At 47.4% G+C, this 22,247-nt stretch overlaps 1 protein-coding gene across 1 annotated transcript in view; it reads left to right on the plus strand.

Moving 5' to 3' along the window:
* The first annotated feature begins 7,829 nt into the window (after positions 1-7,829).
* Positions 7,830-22,247, plus strand: part of LCP2 (lymphocyte cytosolic protein 2) — a 44,972-nt gene continuing 30,554 nt past the window's right edge. The window contains exons 1-3 of the mRNA XM_038534783.1: positions 7,830-8,186; positions 12,373-12,435; positions 17,937-17,983. Coding sequence (XP_038390711.1) covers positions 8,109-8,186; positions 12,373-12,435; positions 17,937-17,983 — 188 coding nt within the window. The 5' untranslated portion in view covers positions 7,830-8,108. The remainder of the gene's footprint in view (positions 8,187-12,372; positions 12,436-17,936; positions 17,984-22,247) is intronic.

The raw sequence follows: 22,247 nt of genomic DNA on the forward strand, positions 1-22,247 counted from the left end.
CTGGATTTAAAAAGAGTGGCCAGGCCCTCCACATCTAGTAAGGACACGTTAAAGCAATGCTCTGAGGAGGCCCATCGAACAGCTGGGCAGTAACAGGCACTGGGCTCATGGCCATATGCTTGAACATGCCTCCACCTAAATTACAGTCTGTCTGTGGCAAATGGGATTCTGACTTCTTGCTAAATGCAAACAGAGTCAGCATTTGCCAGGACGAGTAAAGCATAGGAAACTCTGTTGGATGAGGGCAGATGAGACCTCGCAGAAGGCTGGCCAAGACACCAGTACAATGTGTGATAACTGAGTTGGGTGCCCACTTGCAGGAATGGCCCAAAACTATGCCTTCTGTCTTGGAATAGCTTTTAAATCACCCCTTCCACTTTTTAAAAAAGTCCCAGTTTAGTCGATAATAGAAATGATCACCCTCCAATGGTCCTCTGTGAACACTTTTTAAAATAAATCCTCTGTATCAGGTTATTGGTATCTTTTTTTGTTTCTATCCCCAAAGAAAATGGATAGAAAATTAACCAGCTATTGAGAAGTAGCATAGAAAGCGAGCATCACAGAGAAGCTCTAGAAATTGGGGAAAGGAGACAAATGGATGGCATCTCTATTATAGGCCAGACACAGTTCAGGCACATAACATGAGCAGCTTCATTCCTCATAAAAGTGCCTAGAGGAATGTTAAGTATTATTAGCCTTTTTAAAAGATGAAGAACCTGTAAAAAGGACTCAAGGTCAGACACCCAGTTGAGGGCACTATTGTGATTAGAGCCCAAGCCTGGAACCTCCCCACCTCCCAGTCCACAGCTACCATCTTTACCTCAGGCTGCCTCTTTTTCTTCCCCTTGACAGTTTTTGGGCCAAATTGATGAGGAACAGTCCATATGTCTTGGGATAGTTATGGATTTTTTATGATGCTATGGCTTGAATATTTGTGTCAAACTCCTATGTTGAAATCCTAATGCCTGATGGGATGGTATTAGAAGGCAGGGCCTTTAGGAGGTACTTCGATTGTGAGGATGGAACCCTCCAGAATGGGATTAGTGCCCTTGTTGGAAGAGTCCACAGAGCTCTCCAACCTGTCCTGCCACAAGAGGACACAGCAAGAAGGTGCTGCCTAAGACCCAGGAAGAGGGTCCACCTGAACATGATTATGCTGGCGCCTTGCCTGTGAACATCGGGCCTCCGGAAGTGTGGGAAATAAATTTATGTGTGTATATAAGCTACTCAGACTGAGAAATTTTGTTATAGCAGCAGGAACTGGACAGGCAACAGAACCCAACTCTGTGCAAAAGTGTAACTTATTAGAAGAAGATGGGGTATACACATATTTGTAAGGATGGTTTGAAGAACTGGCTTAAACATGAAGAAGCCAGACAACTCCAGGGAGTCTCCACAGCGGGGCGATACAGAGCTCCTCAAGGTCCCAGCTGGAGTGAGTGTGGGCAGTCCCTCTCCTCTCTTACTTCACTCTTCTCCAGCACCTCACCTCCCATCTCCCGCTCAGCCTAACCCGGCTGAGCTGCTGCCCCACATGCATGTCTCCCTACTTACTTACAGGACACATTTGAGGGACTCAGTGAACCTGTGCCACTCGCCTGGCATTAGAATTGCCAAGCTTGTATTTTTTTTTAAAGATTTTATTTATTTATTTATGAGAGCCACAGAGAGAGGCAGAGACACAGGCAGAGGAGAAGCAGGTTCCCTGCAGGAAGCCCAATGTGGGACTCGATCCCGAGTTCCCAGGATCATGTCCTGGGCCAAAGGCACTCAACTGCTAGCCACCCAAGTGTCCCGAGACAGGTCTAGTTTCAAATCCCAGATTCTATCTGTGAAGTCATGGACAGGCACCTGTTCTCCGCAAGCCTTTCTCTGCAATCTGTAAAATGGGTATGTGTCCTCCATCACCCTTTCCCCAAGAGCACTCATAGGGCCACATGCTGTAATACACATAAGGTTCTAGCATTCCTTTCCCCCAAACCCTTGATGGTTCATGGAAGGGTTGGAGAGGCACAGCATGTGTTTTCTAGATCCTCTTCTCCCCAAGCCCATAACCCAGTTCTAAGGGACCCGCTGCCTGCTCCAGGACCACGCTCATAGGAAAGCTCTGACACTCACGCACACTAAGGTGGGATGGACTGATAAAGCCCACCGGGGTGACTCTGTATTGGACAGTGTATTGGAAGATGCACTCTGTCTGGGTCAAACACCTGGAAGGTCAGCCAGAAACTGGTGGCCAGGGCACTGAGATTTTCAAGACAGGCAATGCAGCCAACGTCAGGAGCTCCAGAAATCGTGAGAGCGCCACAAGCACCGAGGCCACAGGTGAGGCAGGAAAACCCAGAATGAACATCAACAGCTTAGTGACTTGCCAAGATTGAAGGGACAAGTCATACAAGTAGAAACGGATGGAAATCACCCAGGCCTGAGTGGACATTCCTGCTCCCCTTTTGCTAGCTGTGGGAATGTGGGCAAGAGAATTCTGGTATCTCAGCATCTGTGAAATGGGAGCATTACCATCTAGTCACAGGGCTTTTGTGCAGATCAAAAGGGCTGAGAGCTATAAGGAATTTGCTGGGTTCTCTTGTGGCAAATCTTTGGCTGCTCAGGGCATGTCCCTGCTTCCTGGGCCACTGCTCTTCCTTGGGAAGAAACAGCCAAAGTAGGCCACATCCACCTTTTCTGAGCTGTGGGTGAAACTGCTTTTGCTTTTCTTGCCCTCAGCGCCCCCCCCCCCGCCCCCCCACCTCTGCCTTTCCCCAGCCTGCCTCAGGAAGGGGGCAGAGCCTTTTCTCTTTTATGGAGATGAAAAGCTTGCCTTCCCCTCTCCTGCCCCTGCCTACATCCCACCCACCTTTGTGGCCACTTGGGGAGTTTCCCTTGGTGGCAGAGCTATCTGGGGATAGGCTGCTGCCGTCAAAAATAGGGCAGACAAGGAAGGGAGGCTTGACAGGAAGTCCAAATAAGCACTTCCTCCCGCCCACTTTCAAACTTCTGAGGTACCTCAGTTAAAAGAACAGAGAAAGAGATAGAGAGGATGAAAAATACACTTTTTTTTTTTTTTTAAGAATGAACTTGTCAGCTTGGAGGAAGTGGAAAATATTGCTCCTTATCGTCTCACATGTAGCAGCTGATTTCTGTTTTCCCCATGTGGATCTAGGGATGGGGGAGGTGAGGACTGTGTCCACGCTGCGGGGGGCAGGAGTCCCTCGAGGGCCATCGGGAGACTACAGCATGGCCTGAAGAAGGGCTGCTGTGGGCTGGCACCAGTGTCTCCCCTCCTTTCCTACCCCGCAGCCTCCTGGAACATGGGTGAGCAAGGCCCCTGCACCTCCCGGTGTGGGGAGGGGTGGCATGGCAAGCCTGTCCCTCCTGGCACACCTACTCTGAGGCAGCGTCACCAAAGTCTGCGTCTCAGTGCGTCACACTGGCTGTGTGGAGCTACCCTGCCCAGGGGAAGTGGTCAGGGCCCCTTCTTGGCTTTCCCGCTCCACTCTCCTGTGTGGAGGGAGCCCACTGCCATCCAGAAGGATTCCACACGGTTGGAATTGTGCATGGAGGGGAAACCGTCCTCTCCTTGTGAAGGTGACAACTCTAGTTCTTATTTCCTTTCCAAGCAAATCCACCCAGGCCCTGAAGAAAGTTCAACAGCAATTCACTTCAGCAGTACCTCACCTCAAGCGGTACTGGCAGCCATAAAGGGTTGGTGGAGGTAAGGTTGGTGGAGGTGAGGCTGGGGTGAACCCATGAGATGGCATTTGTCTGCATTGCCCATAGCACCCCATGTCATTGCCTTCTCTGAGCCACACGCCACTACCTCTGTCTCTCTCCCCAGACAAGACCCTCGGTACAAATCCAATCCGAATAAGCACATCCTCTTACCCACCTTCTAGTGTCTTGGGGCCTCTCCTAGGAAGGGCAACACACTCCCCCCTCCAAAGTCGCTAATTTCCGTTCTCTCCTGGTGTCTAATGACAACTCCCCAGACCCTGCCTCTACCCCACGCGCAGAAGCTGCAGCTCCCAAGTCTCTTCTGATGAACTGCTTATCTTCCTCCCTCTCAAATTAGCTGTGAAGAAGACAGTTATCTCTCCACCTGGTTCTGCTCTGGGTTAGTGGGCAGGGAGGGGCTTCAAGCCCAGGTGGGACGGGGGATGCAGGGGAAAACGGGGCAGATCCCCGACTCTGGGTTGCATTGTGCGGTTCCTACATCTGCTTCTTTCCCCTGAGGTAGAAAAATCTGACACATCACTGCCTGTAAGTGTCACTTTCTTGTCCACAAGCTCACTGTTCACACATTTAAAATTCCTATCTCGGGACCCTTTGTTCCCTATACCAGCAGGTCATTCTCACTCTGTGCTGGGACTGCTTGCCCCCTTCCTAGTCTGGAGATGATATCACAAAGCCTAAGAAGGCCTCTGCTAAGCTTTCCATCTGCTCCTTCGTGAGTCCCGGGTTTCTGCACCCAGCTGAGGGAGAGGGAGCGATGGGAGAGGGACTTACCACCCAGGCAAGGGCTATACAATGATTGCTGCACCTAACCTGCCCCTCTCTGCTCTGGTTCATGCTTGAAGCCAAGACCCATGCCCGTTGGAGGACTGCTGGGAGCCGGCCCAGCCCTCATCGAGGCAGCGTCCCCTCTGCTGTGGGCTATACCCAGAGGCTGCTATTGTGACTCTCTGTTTTACACAAGCAGGTGGCCTGAGGCTGGGCTGGGTGAGCTGGCCTGCGCAGGATCACTATGGCCCTTCTGGCATCCTGAGCCTCCCTTGGGGACTAACTGGCTCTGCCCCCAGAACTTCTGGAACCCATGGCCAGAGACAGGAGATGTGAAATTCATGAGTGTTGGGAAATCACTGAGGACTGAGGAAGATGAAAGTCTCCAGACCCGATGCAACCCACTTCCCCTCGAGTCACCTGTTCTTGCCTGCCCAACAGCTCTTCTGAGGAATGGCCCTGTGGTTATATGGGGGGGGGGGGAGGGGGGTGCGGCACCAAAGGCCTGCCTCATAGAAAGTGCTGGATTCTCTTTGTGACTTGTCCAGATCGACAACCTCCCTTGCTCTTCACGGAAAGGAGACTGATAGAATAGGACAGAACACAGGCTCAGGAGACAAAGCTGGGTTTGAATCCTTACTCCACCTGGGTGATTTATGTAATATCTCAGAGCCTTGAGCTGGCAGAGAGGTAAAGACAGGGGCTCTGGACCCAGAAAGGATGCCAGTTGAGACCTGGCTGCACGACCTATTTGCTGGGTGCAAGGCAGCAAATAGCTCTACCTCTCTGAGCCTCAGTTTTCCCTTCTGTAAAAATAGGATAAATAATAGTGCCAATAATTCTTTTAAGATTTTATTTATTTATTCATGAGAGATACAGAGAGAGAGAGAGAGGCGGAGACATAGGCAGAGGGAGAAGCAGGCTTCCCGGGGGGAGCCTGATATGGAACTCAATCCCAGGACCTTGGGATCAGACCTGAGCCAAAGGCAGACGCTCAACCACTGAGCCACCCGTGCCCCAATAGTGCCAATAATTAAATAAGACAATTAGTGGCAAGTTTTTAGCCTATTCCCTGGCACAGGAGAAAGACTCCACATGTTTTACCCGTGATGATTCTTATCTCCATCATCACTGTCATTCACATTTCTTACCTTCTGCGTCTCTCTTCTAAATGAGCTCCACGGATTGTTCATCTTGGCCACATTTATAGGATAATTCTTTCAAAGGAACCTAGTATTTAGCTATACCTTAATTCAAAGTCAGTGCTTCTGTAGATATTTATTTTTCTGAGTGGGAGTGAACATCATTAAAAAAATGTTTCTCTTTATAACATGATCTTAAATATTCCTTTACACAGGTGCTGTGTGTTTTGTTTGCTCAGGAAGTATATGACAACACACATACCCACAGGTCCAGAATGTCCTCTCTCTCATTCAACTTCCAAGTCCCCACTTAAGTCTCAGATAATTACACAACATCTTCTTAAAAAAAAAAAAAAGATTTTACTTATCTATTTATTTGAGAGAGTAAGTGAGCATGCATGTGCACTTGTGGGTACACGGGAGGGGGGCGGGCAGAGGGAGAAGAGAGAGAGAATCTCAGGCAGACTGCCCGAGGAGCATGGAGCCCAACTCAGGCTCGATCTCATGACTCTGAGATCATAACATGAATGGAAACCAAGAGTCAGACGTTCAACCAACTAAGCCACCCAGGTGCCCCCCACGACATCTTCTTTGACTACCCTATCCGGAAGTGATTTCTCTCTTTTCCCTCTTTGCAAATAACTTTGTCATTGACCACTATTCCAGTGATTTGAAACACCAAGTGACCTCTCCCACCAATGGCAGAGCTTTTGAACAGCAGGGCTGTGCCCTGTAGAGCACAGTTAGTTATCAAGGGCTCTTCCAGGCCTTGAGAAGAGCTTTGGATTGACTAATGCCCCCAGCCCCCTGGCACCACATTTTATGGACTGCTTCCCAGGTGCTGGGCCTGGAATGAAATGCAAATCTCCTATAAGCGCACAACAACCTGGAGAGGCTGGTGCATTGAAAGTAGGGCTCCTTAGATTGTGTGTAAGATGGGAACCACGCATGGCCAAGGCTCCCCTCAGAAAGGCTTCAAGAAGGTACCTCCACATGACATAGTGTCACTTAGTGCAACAGAGCTTGATTCTTCCCTCAAATATCAGAGCTGATGGCTCTGTGTGTGTGTGTGTGTGCGCGCGCGCAGAGCATTGGCTGAAGTGGAGGACCTATGTTTAGAGACTGTGATGTTGCACAAATATATTTGCTTTTTTACACTGGATTCTCCCACTTCCAATGAGGTGCACATACTAGGAGAAGTGCCGGGGTCTGAGACCAGCTAAGAAAGCAGCAGATGCCCTGCTGCAGGGCCACTCCAGCGAATGTCCTCTTTGGGTAGAAGATACGGGGGGATCAGTGGTGACTAGAGTCTTTGGGGGAAACAACAGAAAATAGAGCCTCGGGCAACATCAACAGTGGTCACTATTTGTGTGCCCTTAATTTTTTTCTCTTTAAGTTTGTCTAGTTAGCTGCATCTAAGGGTTATGTGTATATGAGACAATTCTTGTTTTCCCATTTTACGGATATGGAGACTGAGACTCCTAGATTTTTAAGCCCTTGCAGGAGGTTACGCAGCATGGAGATAATCTTACCAGAAATTGAACCTAGGTCTACCTCTTTCTCAACCCTGGGTGCCCAGCTCACTCACCGAGAATCCTCTCATAATTATACGGAGGCTGCTGAAGGAATGTCAATGTTGTCCTTTTGGGAGAGACTGAGGGATGGCTGGAAAGCATTAAAAGGCCATGCTCTAATAAAAAAATTAAAAAAAAAAATTTTTTAAAAGGGATCCCTGGGTGGCGCAGCAGTTTGGCGCCTGCCTTTGGCCCAGGGCACGATCCTGGAGACCCAGGATCAAATCCCACGTTGGGCTCCCGGTGCATGGAGCCTGCTTCTCCCTCTGCCTGTGTCTCTGCCTCTCTCTCTCACTGTGTGCCTATCATAAATAAATAATAAAAAAATTAAAAAAAAATTTTAAAAGGCCATGCTCCTTCCCCCTGGCACTTTGCTGATGTGGGAGATCATGTGTATTTTAGGTCAACTGTCAAAATAGATTTTCATCTGCAAAGACCCGGCCCAGCAGGACTGCGGGACAAATATCTGGGTGCCAGGAGTTTTAATGGACACATACTTGGGCTCACACTGGAATCCAAGTCCCCTTCACTGCCTCTCCCACGGGGCGGGGCTGGCCGGGCCAGGGGGTACAATACCAACCCTGTCGCTCTCTCTACCTCCTCCAGCCACCAGAGCTGGGCTTCCTTGTTTACTTATTTAGAGCCGAGCAGAGGAAGTGGTGAAGGAAACTTGCTGAGTCGTTTTCTGAGAAGAGACCATATTTGTTCGCAGAGGAAGCTGTTGCTTTCTGGGATCTGGTTACAGCAGAAAAGCCCTGTGCTCCAACAAGGGTGTTCCAGACGGTGACTGGAAGTTGGAAGAGCCAAGAACACCTCCACGCTCTGGACTGGGGTTCTCCATCCATGGGTGCAGCACCCATGCTCAGCTTGTGAGTTCTGTCCTGGGAGAGCAGCCATGGCATTGAGGAACGTGCCCTTTCGCTCAGACGTCCTGACCTGGGACCCCGACAACCTGGCCGACTACTTCAGGAAGGTGAGTTTTGCTCTTTTGTGGGCGGGGAGGCTGGCTGCCCTCAGCGGGGTGGGCAGTGGCTTGAAGAAGGAGTCAGGCAGAACAGCGCAGAGAACTTCCAACCCCGTGGCAGCCTTACCAGTTGAGCGAGCACCATGTAGATGTCCATACACCCCTGAGTTTCTTGGCGATGAGTTCTGGGGAGAAGGGGTCCCTCCGATGGATGTGTATCTACTGAGCGCCGGGCTTGAGTGTGCGCTCTGCAGGCACTGTCCCATTTAACACTCTCCAGTATTGCGGTCCTCTGGGCTCAGCTGAAAGTAGGCTCAGGAAGGTTAAATGGCCGAAAGCCCCAGGGACTACGAGTGACAGAAGCAGGATTCCAGTCACGCGTTTCTGGCTTCAAAGTCCGTGCTCAGGGGACTCAGAACTGCTGAAGCCACTAATGAGATCAAGGCTGCTTACTAGAAAGGGGTGAATGGGGCCCTGGGCATGGGAGAAAGAAAAGGCAGGGCAGGAGGGACGGAGAAGGCTAGCACGAACAATACCAGAGATGGTGGCTGGGCAGTCATTGCTCGTGACCTGAAGGAGGGCTCCTCACGGAGAACAGAGTCTCACTGGAGCTTTATGAGGGTCTTGTGAAGCAGGTGGGAGAACTGCTATGAGCTCTAGGTTATGATCAGTTGAGATAGCCAAGGAAACTGAGGCCTGTAAGAGGAAGAGCTCTGCCAGCAGGGTCAGAGGCCAAGCCTGTGGCAGACCTGAAACTAGAGTGTTACCATCCTGCCTTCTGGCCCTGGAGGAGCTGCTCAAGGACCTGTGCTTGGTCATCTGCTGAGGAGACCACAGGTCACACATCTGCTTGAGTAGATTCCAAGCCACACAACTTGGGTACTCTCCATCCCTGTTCAAAAGATAAGAAGTCTTGTAAGGAACATCTGAGCTTCCAACACCCCAGTCCCTGGAGGATGGGATGGAATTCTGTTGACACTTCACATGGTTGTAAAGATGATATTTTAAAGTCAAGATTTTAGATGTCACTTAAGTCAACTTTCTGTTTTTTTTTTCCCCTGGGGGTGGAATGGGGCTCCCTGGGATGTATAGACACATGGGGTCTATATGATACCTAACTGCTCCCCATCAACCTAAAGAAGAAACATGTGGAGATATAGAATCGAGTGTGGCATGAAAGATGTATAGCCCACAGATCCTGTTATTTGCTGCTTTGTGTGTATCTTGTTTTTGTTCTTTCCTCCAAAAGGTCACAATAAGCTTAAGCTTCAGCACTGTGGGTACAAAGATGCTTGAGACAACTGCCTTTTGAAGTATTTTTCTTAAATGTAGACCAAATAAATTAGGGCAAGAAGACGAAACTTGCCAAGATGCTGTAAAGGGCGTGTTACCTCAATTAAAGAAAGGAGAAAATACTGAGAATTGGTGAGAGAACCCTAGGAACAGACTGAGATGCCCAGACAGGTCCTGTCTTCAGTGTGAGAAGAACTACACAACCTGGTCGAGTAATAGCAGAATCCATGGGCAAATCTCCCCTTAGTGCAGGGAGGTGGACTACAGGTCAGGGGTGATTTAAACAAATCCCTCACCAAAATGATGGTAGAATGAGGAGATCGAAAGGAATCTGTGCCGGCCATCTGCTTGAGGTGGGGGAAGGGAGAGCTGCTTCTTGGAGACCTCAGACCCTGGGACCCATCTGCAGCACTGGGACAGTTTCATTCTTCATAAACCGCCCCCCCCCCAAAAAAAAAAACCCAAACCAATCCCTCATCAAAATGATGGTAGGATAAGGAGATCGAAGGGAATCTGTGATTCGGGAAGTCTCAGCCCCCACAGACTCAACTGCAAATCCTAGGAACCTTGATTTCTCCAGAGAGAAAACATCAAGTGAACTGACCATGGAGTCACTTGGGAATGGATCTTAGTCATCAAATATCCTGTTCAAAGGATCCATGAGCAGGTGCAATTTCTAACAAAGCAGAGAGGTTGGGCCTCTTCGGAGACACTTCCCAGCCAGCCCTGTAGTCAGACACTTTGCTCTGAATCCTGGCTCTACCACCTGCTAGCTTAGTGACCTTCCTTTCACCTCTCTCTGCCTCAGCTACTTCACCAGGAAAAGAGAGATGCTAACAGCAACTTCCCTCATGGGATTGTTGAAAGAATTAAAAGAAATATGGTGTGTGAAGCACTCAACAGATTGAGGGGCCAATTCATGTCTGAAATTCCCTTTTTTGCTCTGTTTACCGGACCCTAGCTGCGGACGTTTATGCAGATTGACAGGCCTTTGTGTCTTCCTATCTTAGATATGTGTAGTTCATCCCCTGCCTAGAATAGAAGTCCTCTCTGAGGACTGAGGTCATGTTTTGGATTTCTTTAACCCCTCCAATTTCTTTTGACTTGGCAGGAAAGCATTCCTGGGCCATGCAGTGGAAAGGCATTGACTCAGAGCCATTACTAATCCCGGTTATGTTCCCAACCAGCTGTGTGACCTCAGACCAGTCCCTTCCCCTCTCTGAGCATCAGCTGTCCCGTCTACAACAACAGTACCTCCTCTAGACTACCAGAGCTGAGTGCTCGTAGAATCCCCTATATGCTTGCTAAAAATACGAATTCTAGCCCCCAGGCCTACGGATGCTTTCCTGGTATCTGGTTACTGGATCAGAATCAACTTCTAGAGCAGCCCCAGTCTGCAGAGCTATCTGTGTATGTAGAGTCAAACCTAGCAATCTGCAAAATCAGAGCTGTATCTGATAATGATGACAGTAAATGATGAATTAAAGGCAGTTAAATATTCCAAGAACTACTTCTACCTCACTGCATGGAAATAGAAGGGATGATCAGGGTGCCTCAAATGTTGCTCACATTCCAACTTGACCTCTAAATCAGCTTTTTCTGATAGTTTTAAAGTTTATCCCATCCTTTCAAGCCAAGAAATTACAACAATTCTATTCACTTTTTAGATTGATTGACCATTAAAAAAAAGACCAAGATTTGCCCCCAGAAGAAGGTTGCCACAGATTTTGAGCCTCATACTTTGACAAGAACCAAAGGTTCTCCAGGACAGACATTTCACTTTAAATACTCCAGCCCAAAGTATCACATTTGGAGATGTTTCAAATGCAAATTCTCATGCTGCTGAAGACAAGGTGAAACAGAAAACTGAGATTAATAACAGATGTGACTCTTTGGGAAAGCAACCAAGATCGTTCCTGTGAATCTTATAACTCTATTCTGAGAATCCAGTTTAATTTATCTTAAATAGAAAAAAAATATGTGTGTAGAAGGATATCCATGATGTTCTTTCTATACTCTGATCCGGATGGTGTATTAAGGTACACTTAAATTTGTTTGCTTTACTTACTGTAAATTATCATGTTACCAACAAAGAGAGGACATTCCTGACAGAGACATTAAAGCTTTGTTCTGAAGCCCGATTATCACCTCTGTCACCTGCTACCCATGGACCTCATGCAAATTGCTTAGCCATCTGCACCTTTGTCTCTGGAAGATGTGAGGATTAAAGACTTAAGATTGGTTAAAATACACAGAAGAGCGCCTGCCAGATAGCAAGCGCTCAATTATCAGCAATTTCTGTTACCGTTATTGGAACAGTAGTTTGGTAAACAACCTAAATGAACAGCAATAAGGGAGTAGTTAAAGAAAATAGTGTTTAGAATAAGTTTGTGATAACATGAGGCAGTACCTATATTATCATTTTAAAGCAATTTTAAGAGAAAAAGTTAGGATAATAAGATTAAATGTGAAATTTAACCTCCATTCTGTTTAGAGATAAGCTCAGAATAAAGCACTGTAGGAAACACATCGAATGTTCACCAGGGTCATCCTTTGGTGGTGACACAATGGTTGCTACTTATTTTCTTTTTCTCACCTATTCCGTATGTGCCTAAGGAGCATGTGGCCAGTCTCTATAGGCTTGAGGACACTCTTTTTCTGTAGGGGTTGGCCTCAAAACCTTAGACCGGGGCAATTTCTCCATTTCAGAGAGTCCCAAGGGGCAAGTGAAAGCAGAGTTGAGGTAGGGATGGGGCCCTTCTATTAGACTATGGGGGTAGGGGGGTGGGGGTCTGGCTAGCCACAAGTACCACAGATTGCTAAGCTTCTGGGCAGGCAAGTGAGGGGAACCAATGGGATGCACCTGCCTGCCACTGACAGCACCTTCCCCTCCTCTCTGCAGCTGAACTACAAGGACTGTGAGAAGGTAGTGAAAAAGTATCACATCGACGGGCAGCGGTTTTTGGTAAGTGCTGACCACTTCGACACAGTGAGACCAAAGCTGCTCTACACTCTAACCAGTCATGGCCAGGCCAGCTGGTCTACCTAGTTCATGGGGATGCGCAGCGTCAATGCCCTCTTCAGGATCCGCACACAGCCCTTTGCCATCTTCTGAGGTTCTCTATGCCCTCTGCTGTCATCACCTCTCACGATACTACTATTCTGGATACCTTCCAGGTCTTTCCCTGATACCATGGCACATTCTAAAGTCAAAGTATAAGGAGAAATCCAGATACAGTTCACACACACACACACACACACACACACACACCTTAAAAATCTTTTCAAATGACATCCATACTTTGAGAAAAGCCTAAGGGAAAAAAAGACCATCTGGGAGAACAGAAGATTATTTTTTCCCATCTCTCACGCTGGAGTACATACTCACTGAGTGGAATACGGTGTGAAATCACCCTCATTATTTCATTACATACCTCTTTCTCTCTATCAAATTCACATAGTTGGTTTTTTGCCAATTAAACACATATGTGATAGGACGCTACTCCATTATATTGCCAAGAGCTTTAATATAGTACTAAAATGCAGTCATACATGGAGGATTAATCCTTTGAATAGAAAGAGATGCAGCTCTGACAGGTGGTAGGTGGCTGGGAGGTGGTCTGAGCATTTCCCTTGAAACGCCACCTTTGTCTGTGGGTGAGACAGACCCTCTCTACCAATCTACCCATTTCCCATCTCATGCTTCTTTGCCCTTCAAAAAAGAAGTGGGAATAGGACCTCAAAGTTCTCTTGGGTAGATGCTCCCAGTTGGAGTTGGAAGGAGGGCAAAGTAACTTGTGTTTCCCTACAAGCCATGGTCAGCATCCTTGAGGTCAGCAGCCATGAGACTTCAGAGTTAGAAGGGGCCAGAGAGGTTACGAACTCTAACTTTCCACCTGGTACTCCAATCCATTTCCCATATCATATCCCTACCACTAACATCTGCTTGAATTCTTTTAGGGATGGTGAGCTCACTACCACACATAGTCCTCTTCCTTTCTAGGCAGCTGTTAAGTTTCATGCTGAGACCAAACTGTGCCCTGTTGGTCTCAGTTTTTCTTTCATGTGCCATGTAAAACACGTTTAGTCACTGTTTCACCTAAATCATGCATGAATTCACCCATCCATTCATTTCACAAGCATTTTCCTGGGCTCCCTTTACGTACTGGACCATGCCACATCCTGGGAATATAGAGACGACTAAGGTGTGATTTCGGCCTTCCAGAGCTTGATTTATACAAAAAAAATCGTAGAATTTTTTTTGTATAAATTCTCAAAAAAAAAAAAAAAACAACAACAGTTATCTTGGGAAGGCTCTAACCACCCCATTTGCAACCGAGGAAATGTGTACAGAAGAGTGATGTGAATTTTCTAAGTCCCATACCTAGTCATTGAACTAAAGCACACATTTAATTTACTCTAACACTGCATGAATTTTTAACAATGTTATTTCTTCATACTGAGCCTTGAGCCTACACAATATCTGGAGTTTTGTTGTTGTTGATCTTGCACATTAGTACTAAATGTAAATACTTCCTTCTGGTACCTTTACCACCAAGAACTAAGATCTGAGACTTACTAGTGTTGAGTGGACAGGGAGTAAGACATCTTTGAGGGTGGCCCTGCTTGCAGCCCTGATGCTCTAGCTCACCCTGAGCAAGCAGTTGCCTTCTCAGGGCCTCTCTCTTCTCCTGAGAAGGAGCACGTTGGACTGGGTCACGGTGGGTGATAGACCCTTCCAGTCCCCCCAGCACTCTGTGTGTGAACCTCAGGCCTGCTAGGATAGGATTGTTTAAGTGGGCTGAGAAATGGTATCTGAGGGGCTCTGGCTCCTCTGCTCCCATATCTAGGACCCATCGGTCCCTGGAGACTGCAGTAGAGTCTCCTCATTGTGTGACCAGGAGGAAGTGGAAAGAAGTACCCTAGGCACCAGGAGAGCAGGGGGCAGAACCTTGTGCCTGGCCCTGCAACTGGGAGGCTGGGTTTCAGCCTCCACCCCCAGGTGCTCTGGGTACAGTGTGAGCTCCGATCAGAGCTCTAATTTCTCATCTATCACTCCTGTGTTTTTTTTTTTAAAGATTTTATTATTCATTCATGAGAGACACACACACACACAGAGGCAGAGACACAGGCGGAAGGAGAAGCAGGCTCCAAGCAGGGAGCCTGACGTGGGACTTGATCCTGGGTCCCCAGGATCACACCCTGGGCTGAAGGTGGTGCTAAACTGCTGAGCCCCCCGGGCTGCCCAACTCCTGATTTTATAATATCCAGGGCCATTCTGCTTTTGAAGGCAGCAGCGGAAGTCCACATTCTCTTTGTCTCTCTGTCCCTCTTTCTTTCTCTCTCTTCATTTTTTTTTTAATTTTTTTTTTTATTTATTTATGATAGTCACACACACACCCACACACACACAGAGAGAGAGAGAGAGGCAGAGACAGAAGCAGGCTCCATGCACCGGGAGCCTGATGTGGGATTCGATCCCGGGTCTCCAGGATCACGCCCTGGGCCAAAGGCAGGCGCTAAACCGCTGCGCCACCCAGGGATCCCTTTCTCTCTCTTCATTGCTAGTAGGTCCCTTGCATCTGTTTTGCTGCTATTTTGGTTTCCCAGTGAGAAGAGTAGGACCTTGTCTGGTGGGGAAGGGGGTGCCATACTTCCATACTTCAACCTTCTGGAAGTAGGTTGAAAGAGAGGATGAAAAGTGTTTGGGAGCATGTCAGTTAGGAAGGCATATGGGTGCCTATAACAGAAACCCAACCACAGTGGCTTAACAAACAGGGGTTTATCTTTCTCAAGTGATAAGGAATCTAGAGTAGGCACCAGGGGCTGGTGAGCTACTTTAAGAAGTCATCACGAACCCAGACCCTGTCTAGTCTATGGAAAAAGCTTGTGGCTTCTGTTCGACTCATTGCAAGTTGGCTATGCCACCTCCAGACCTCACACTTCCATTTCAGGCAGGAGGAGGGGCAAGTAGGGCAAAGATTAAAAGGCACAAAACTGCATGGGTAATGACTCTCCTTCTTTTAAGGGGAGTAGGAACTTCTCCAGAAGTTCTATCCAGTAGACTTCAGGTTATATCTCATTGGCCACAGCAGAGTCCCGTAATCTCCGTTATCTGCAAGGAAGTGTAGGGTGTTAAGTATTTTGGACATGGAACATTTACAGCCCCAAACAAAATCCAGGTGAAGTCAGTAAGGGAGCAAGAGAGAGCAGATACTGGGTGGGCAGTCAGCAGTGTCCGCACGTCGCTTCCCCAGGCAGGGCCCATCTGGAGGGCATGCTCAGCACCTAACCACGCTCCTACAAAGGTACAGGTGATCCTGAAGGTAACACAGAGTTGCTGGAGGTTTAAGGAGGAGGTAGAGGAGGGCTGACATCACGTGGCAGAAACTCTCTGAAAATCCCATTGGAACATCCCTCATTTTTCCTGCTAGTTCCTGTCCCTGTTCTAAAGGCCTTTCTCTTTCCTAACATCCTGTTCCTCTGTGTCTCCAACCTGTTCATGTCCACCTTCCCCTTCATGCTCTTCTTAGATTCCCTCAGCCTACATCCTCAACTAAGCCAAACAGAAGGTAGTGGCCAGCTGCCCAGCACGCAGCCACCAGCCCTCAGGCAGCCCTGTGCTCACTGTGCCATTCTGAACATGAGTCTCGGCACATCCCTGAGAGGGACTGGTGCTGGGGGAAGGAGGAGCCACTGCTTAGGGATATTGCAAATAAAAGAGTGGGAAGCCTGGGTCGCACAGTCGGTTAAGAGTCTGATTCTTGGTTTCGGCTCAGGTCATGATCTCATGGTGGTGAGATTGAGCCCCAAGTCCAGCTCCACACTCACTATGGAGTCTACTTAAGACTCTCTTTCCCTCTCCCTCTGCCCCTCCCCTTCTTCTCTCTCTCAAATAAATAAATCTTAAAGAGAGAGAGAGAGAGAGAGAGAGAGAGAGAGAGAGAGAAATCAAGAAACCTGACCAAAAGCCTGATTGTCTCAGGACTCAGAGCAAACCCCAGCACCAACCCTGCTGCCAGGTGTGCTAAGGGGGCAGGTGAGCCCGATAAACACATTGTTAAGATACCCTACCTAGCCTCTGCACCTCTGGCCTCAGAGGGGACCATGTGCCCTCTTCCCTATGGAGAACCTGCCAGGCAGCTTCCAGCCCAGAGTGGGAGCAGAAGCAAAACTAACCTCTGAGAGCCAGCCAGACTCCAGCTCATTAATATTTATTATTTATTTTCACATATGTTACTCACATAAAATTTATTATTCACAGAGGGTGTGTCGAGCGCAGAGACAAACACAGGACACACATCATCTCGTTCAGTGCTCACAAGCCCTGAAAGGTGGCCCTTGTTAGTATTCTGATTCCTATTTTACAGATAAGGAAACAGAGGCTCAGAGAGCTAAGGGTATGCCCCAAATCAGAATGCTGCTAAGTGGATGGACCAAGATTCAAACCCAGCCTGTCTGACCCTAGAACTTCCACTCTAACCCCTGTTTTCTAGCCTCAGTTAGAATGTCAATGGATCGTTTTCTATGGCTCAGCATTAGTTCCGTGGAAAGTATGCTCACCCTCTTTTCTGTTTCTGGTATTGGCACCCTGCCTCTCCTTCTTCGAGCACCTTCTTCTCTTCCTCTTGCCACCTTGTCCCCGGGTCCCTCAAAGGGATCAGATGTGGGAAGAGGGAGGTTTGCAAGAAGAAAATTAACCATGGATGCCACAGAGTAGGGCTTCAGCCCCAGCTCCATCACCTGCAAGCTGAAATTCCTTTAACATCCCAGAGCCTCAGCTTTCTCATCTGTAAAATGGGAACACTGATGGTTTCTAAATCACAGGATGATGTGAGGGCTAATCAGGGTGAGAGTAAGACAGAGCCCCAGAGTCAGTTCTTCACAAATATTTCTTTCTCCTTTCCCCCTCTCTGTTCCTTCAGGAAAGCCTCTTTATTGCATCCCCACATCTAGAGAACACTACCAATAGCCCTGCTGAGAGAGGCTTTGGGGTGTGATGGTGGTATAAGGGCCCCGACCCCTTCTTCAGGCTGGCTTCTCACAGCTTCTCCATATGGAAACTGAGAGGGACCCTGAAGTCTGGGGTAAGAGCTTAGGAAGGGGTCACAGCATGACCAAATTCGGCCCACAAAACAAAACAAGTTGTTTGGTTCTACAATTTAGCTCTCATAGTGTTTGTGTGTTTGCTTAACTTAAAATTATTTGTCAATACTTCAAACTCAGGCAATTTCACATAAAATCCAGACTTGGGGATTCCCTTTGGAAAAAAGTATATCTGGCAACACCAGGCCCACAGGCGTTTTATGCAACATCTAGAAGGTGTCGCTTTGCTTTGGGTAGGTGGGGGAGGTGTATGCTTTGGGTTGCTGTGGTCCTGGCTACTCCCTATTTCTCACTTTCTCTACTCACCTGGCCCAGGGCCCTTCCTGTGGATTGTAACCTGCCCATGTGTCTTCATTTCAGAACTTGACAGAAAATGACATCCAGAAGTTTCCTAAGCTCCGGGTACCGTAAGTACTGCCCCTGATTCCTTGTTTGGGGAAACAGAGGTCGGAGTGGGAAGTAGTCCAGGGAGAGCTGAGACCCTCACTCTGTCACTGTTGGTTTACACTAGGAAAGTGAGCAGGAAGAGTAGAGGCAAGGGCAGGGGATGGGAAAGAGATGTGACATGATACATGGAGAAAAAGAAGTAACGGATCCAGCCCAGCTGGTGTGTTGGCTGCTCTTGCCAAAGACAAGCCTGATTGGGGACTGTGTTTTCATTTCCTCTCTACCAGTGGGGAGACTTGGGCACCAGAGTCATGAGACCTGTTTCATGACGGTGTCATCACCAGAACAGTGATTGCTTAAGCTTTCTAGACCTCAGTTTCCAACAACTTAGTAAATGACAGAGTTGGACTAGATGAAGAATGACAATGGACATCATTCTGGCTGTCAATACCAATTGCTTGGATGGCTTCCAGGGGCACAGTCTTAAGAATCCTGAGGAAGGGAAGTGGGATGTAATGACTGACGTACACCCCACATGGGTGCTGAAATGAGATGCATCGTGCACCTCTTACCATGTGTTTTCATTCCTCTAGGAAATGTCTCACATACTCAAAAGCTTACTGGAGCCAGGCAGGTGATGTAAATATGTAAAATGTGCTAGGTCAAAAAATATGAAGTCCTATCAATTTCTCTTTCATTTTACCACCTTTGGATAGACTATGAAGAAATATTTCTCTACTCTAAGAAAAATAATAGTACAAGTATGATGATAAAAGAGGTCATCAACACAAAGCCTCACTGTTGTTGAAAAAATAGGGGTCGTGGAGACTGTGGCAAATCAGAATGATGATTTCTATCTGAAGAGAGCTCCAGTCCATATGGACCCAATGATGTCCAATCTTTGAAATTATCAAGTCACTAGAACTATCAGTTTTATGTAATATATTCTTCATATACATAATAATAAGTATGTAATAGAATATATTTTTGTGTATATGTATATACATATATATACCTGGTCCTTGAGAGCATTTGGGTTTGCATCTTCTGGTCCCCATACAATAGTAATACTTCATTCATTTAAGGAACTGCTACTAGATGCCAATATAATGTGTCAGGCCTTTGTTACTTAGGCTACAGACATAAGGAACAGATTCCCTACCTCAGGACACTCACATTCTAGAGGGAGGGTCAGAAATACAAAACAATCATACTACGATTACGATGGTGCTGTGGCACATGCAGGTACATGTTCCTCAGGAGTATGAAAGGAAGAGTCAACTTTGGCAACAATGCCAACAATGGCATTCAGGGAAGACTTTGGGGAGGCAAGGAGGCTAAATTGGATTTTGACATATACCAGAAATGGTCAGATAAAGAATGGGTTGAAGGACATTCTGGGAATATGTTGCAAAAGCATGGACACCAGGGAGTTTAATGAAACTGCAAGTGGGTCAGAACAGCTGGGGCACACATAGAACAAAGAGGCCGCAGTAACTGGTCACAGATGAGAAGGATCCTGTGAGCTGTCCTAAGGAGTCTGAGAAGGGTGGGGAGGTGAGGGCAGAAGGGAGCACACAGAGGTCAAACTGGTGTCTTGGCTTTCTCCAGGGCAGTGTAAAACACAGCAGGGTGGGGGGCCCAGCTGCAAGCAGGGATACAAGCTAGGGGGTAATGGGCATGACCCTGCTAATGGAGTAGGAGCCTCAGGGAGGGGCGTGGCCCTGCACAGGCAGGGTGAGGGGATTTAATCAGAGCAGTGGAAGAAAAGAGATAAGGAAGGCACTTTCAGCTCGGAAGATTCTGTTTTATCTTAGGGCTGAGCTCACTTGCTGTCTGGAGCTATGCTTGAGTGTCTGGAGAAGGAGGAAGGTGAGACATGGTTGCTAGTGTGGAAGGCGGACTGTAAACACTCATGTTGTGGGTGTGGTAGAGGTGGGGCATTTCTTTAGCCTCCAATGCACGCATGTGTGCTCCAGGCAAGCTAGGAACCTGCCCATGGAACACGGAGGTGAATGGGGAGTGCTGGGGTAGGCGTCTAGAGAAGGTCCTGGTTGCCTTGATTAGGAAACTCTATGGGTTACTGTCCCTCTTGACAGACATAATAACCTGTCCCAGCTCTATTTATAGAGAACTCTGTGGCTGGGATGAGTCCGTAGTCCACTCCCAGTTTCCCAGTCTATAAAATAAAGGAATATGACCATGGAGGCTCCCTCTTCTAAAGGTTATAATTTTAGGTATGAACAGGCAGACAGAAGAGCTTAGTGAGTAAAAATGTAGGCTCTGAGGTCAGACTACTTGAGACCCAATTCTTCCATTCACTAGCTATGAATCTGTGGGCAAGTTATCTGGGTTCCTCAAGCCTCAGCTTTCTCATCTGTAAAATGGAGATCTGTAATAGGAGAACCAACCTCAGGGAGTTAGCAGGAATGTTAGAGAAGATAATGGGGGAAATAATAGTAGGCACTGAACGAGTGTTAGCTGTTTCCATTACTTTACACAAAATCTCAATGAACACAGTTCTAAGTTTTTATTAATCATGCTATGCTGTCAAAGGAGGGATTGAAGACTTAAAAGGCATGGGTTTTGGAACAAGAGAGAGCCAAGTTCTAAAGCAAGCCCTGCCTCCCACCAGCCATGGGACCTTGGGAAAGTCCCATCGATCCTCTGAGCCTGTGTCCTCACCTATTTTTAGGGAAAAGAACTAGCTCTTGGGAATGCTGGATTTTAAAGGAGGCAGCCCACATAAGCTGCTTGGTATTGTGTAGTTATTCAATTGTATAGGATTGTTCTGTTCCCTTGTACATAGGTTCATTTGCCATCATCATTACCCTAAAGGGCTATGGGAAAGAAACTGTGTTTATGTACAGCAGACCAAAACAAGATTGCACTCCTCTAAATATCTTGATTTTCTTTCCCCATGCTTAAAAAAAAAAAAATCTCTATTAAGTAGATTTGTAAGAAGGCAGATTCTGGTGAGGAAGGCTTTGTCTGCAGATATAGCTACTCCCTTGGACAGTTTCTCCCAGAGACACCCCAAATACTGAAATGGAGGAGAGTTTCTAAATAAAACAACAAAGCAGGGCCGCCCTGGTGGCTCAGCGGTTTAGCACTGCCTTCCGCCTGGGGTCCCAGGATTGAGTCCCGCATCGGGCTCCCTGCATGGAGCCTGCTTCTCCCTCTGCCTGTGTCTCTGCCTCTCTCTCTGTGTCTGTCATGAATAAATAAATAAATTCTTTAATAAAAAAATAAAAAATAAAACAATAAAGCCTCCTATATAGGGAGGGGCTTAAAATCCATGGTATAGCTGAGCCTTATCTGGCTAAATTGGAATACAATAGAATACATGTTAAAATGTATGTTAAAATCTGCTGATGCTTATTTGGAGCTTATTTTAAAAATGTGATGAGTTTTGTATTTAAATCCATAGTGTAACTTAAAAAAATAAGAAGGGAGTGATGCGGTGGTGGTGTAGCCAATAGATAGATGTTGGATGGGTCTATATCATGAGTTCCCATTGCACCCATTACCGAGAGTGGAATTGGGCTAGGAAAAGCTAACTCCTATCAGAGAGGGGATGCAGTAATATCTGGTTATTCGTCAATCCTCCTGTGAAAGCTGCAGGCCTTCTAACAGCAGAGTCAAGTCTACCTGAGAAATAGTAGGGAAAAAAGGAGGAAGTGAGGACCAAGGGAGGGACCCAGAGATAAGTGGGCCTTTCCCAGGCCCCTCAAAAAAATGTGACCATGCCTTCCCACAGAATTGCTACAGTGACAGATCTGTCTCCACTTTCTCCCATTCATGGGCTAATCTCTGTCCAGGGAGCCAGTCCTCCCCACAGGGGAAGTGCTTCCTCTCAACTGACGGCCACTCCTTCTCCACCAAAGTAAGTCCTGAAAACTTGACTTCCCAACTCAGTTCCATATTGAACTTGCTCAAGTGGCCCTCGACAAAGCCCTCTCTCAGTGTCTTGTTTCTTTGGTGGTAAAAATGGGAACAATCTGCCTACCACAGAATAAGTGTGAAGTGACAATAAAATATTAGATGTTAAAATTATAGGGGGGGGGTATAAAGCTGAGGAGCAGGGAGACCATGCTAGGCCTTCCCACATGTGGTTCTCCCCTGAGGCCTGTGATGATGGTGAAAGGCACCTCCCTGAGTCCCAAGACCCACACCTGGCTTCTCATGTCACAAGGACAGAACTTCTGGAGGCCTGGCTCTTGGGTCAAACCCTGTGCTCCTTTAAAGAAGGATGGAATCTATTTGCAGTGACATGGATGGAGC

Source organism: Canis lupus, chromosome 4, assembly GCF_011100685.1.
Source record: "Canis lupus familiaris isolate Mischka breed German Shepherd chromosome 4, alternate assembly UU_Cfam_GSD_1.0, whole genome shotgun sequence".
Classification (NCBI taxonomy): Eukaryota; Metazoa; Chordata; class Mammalia; order Carnivora; family Canidae; genus Canis; species Canis lupus.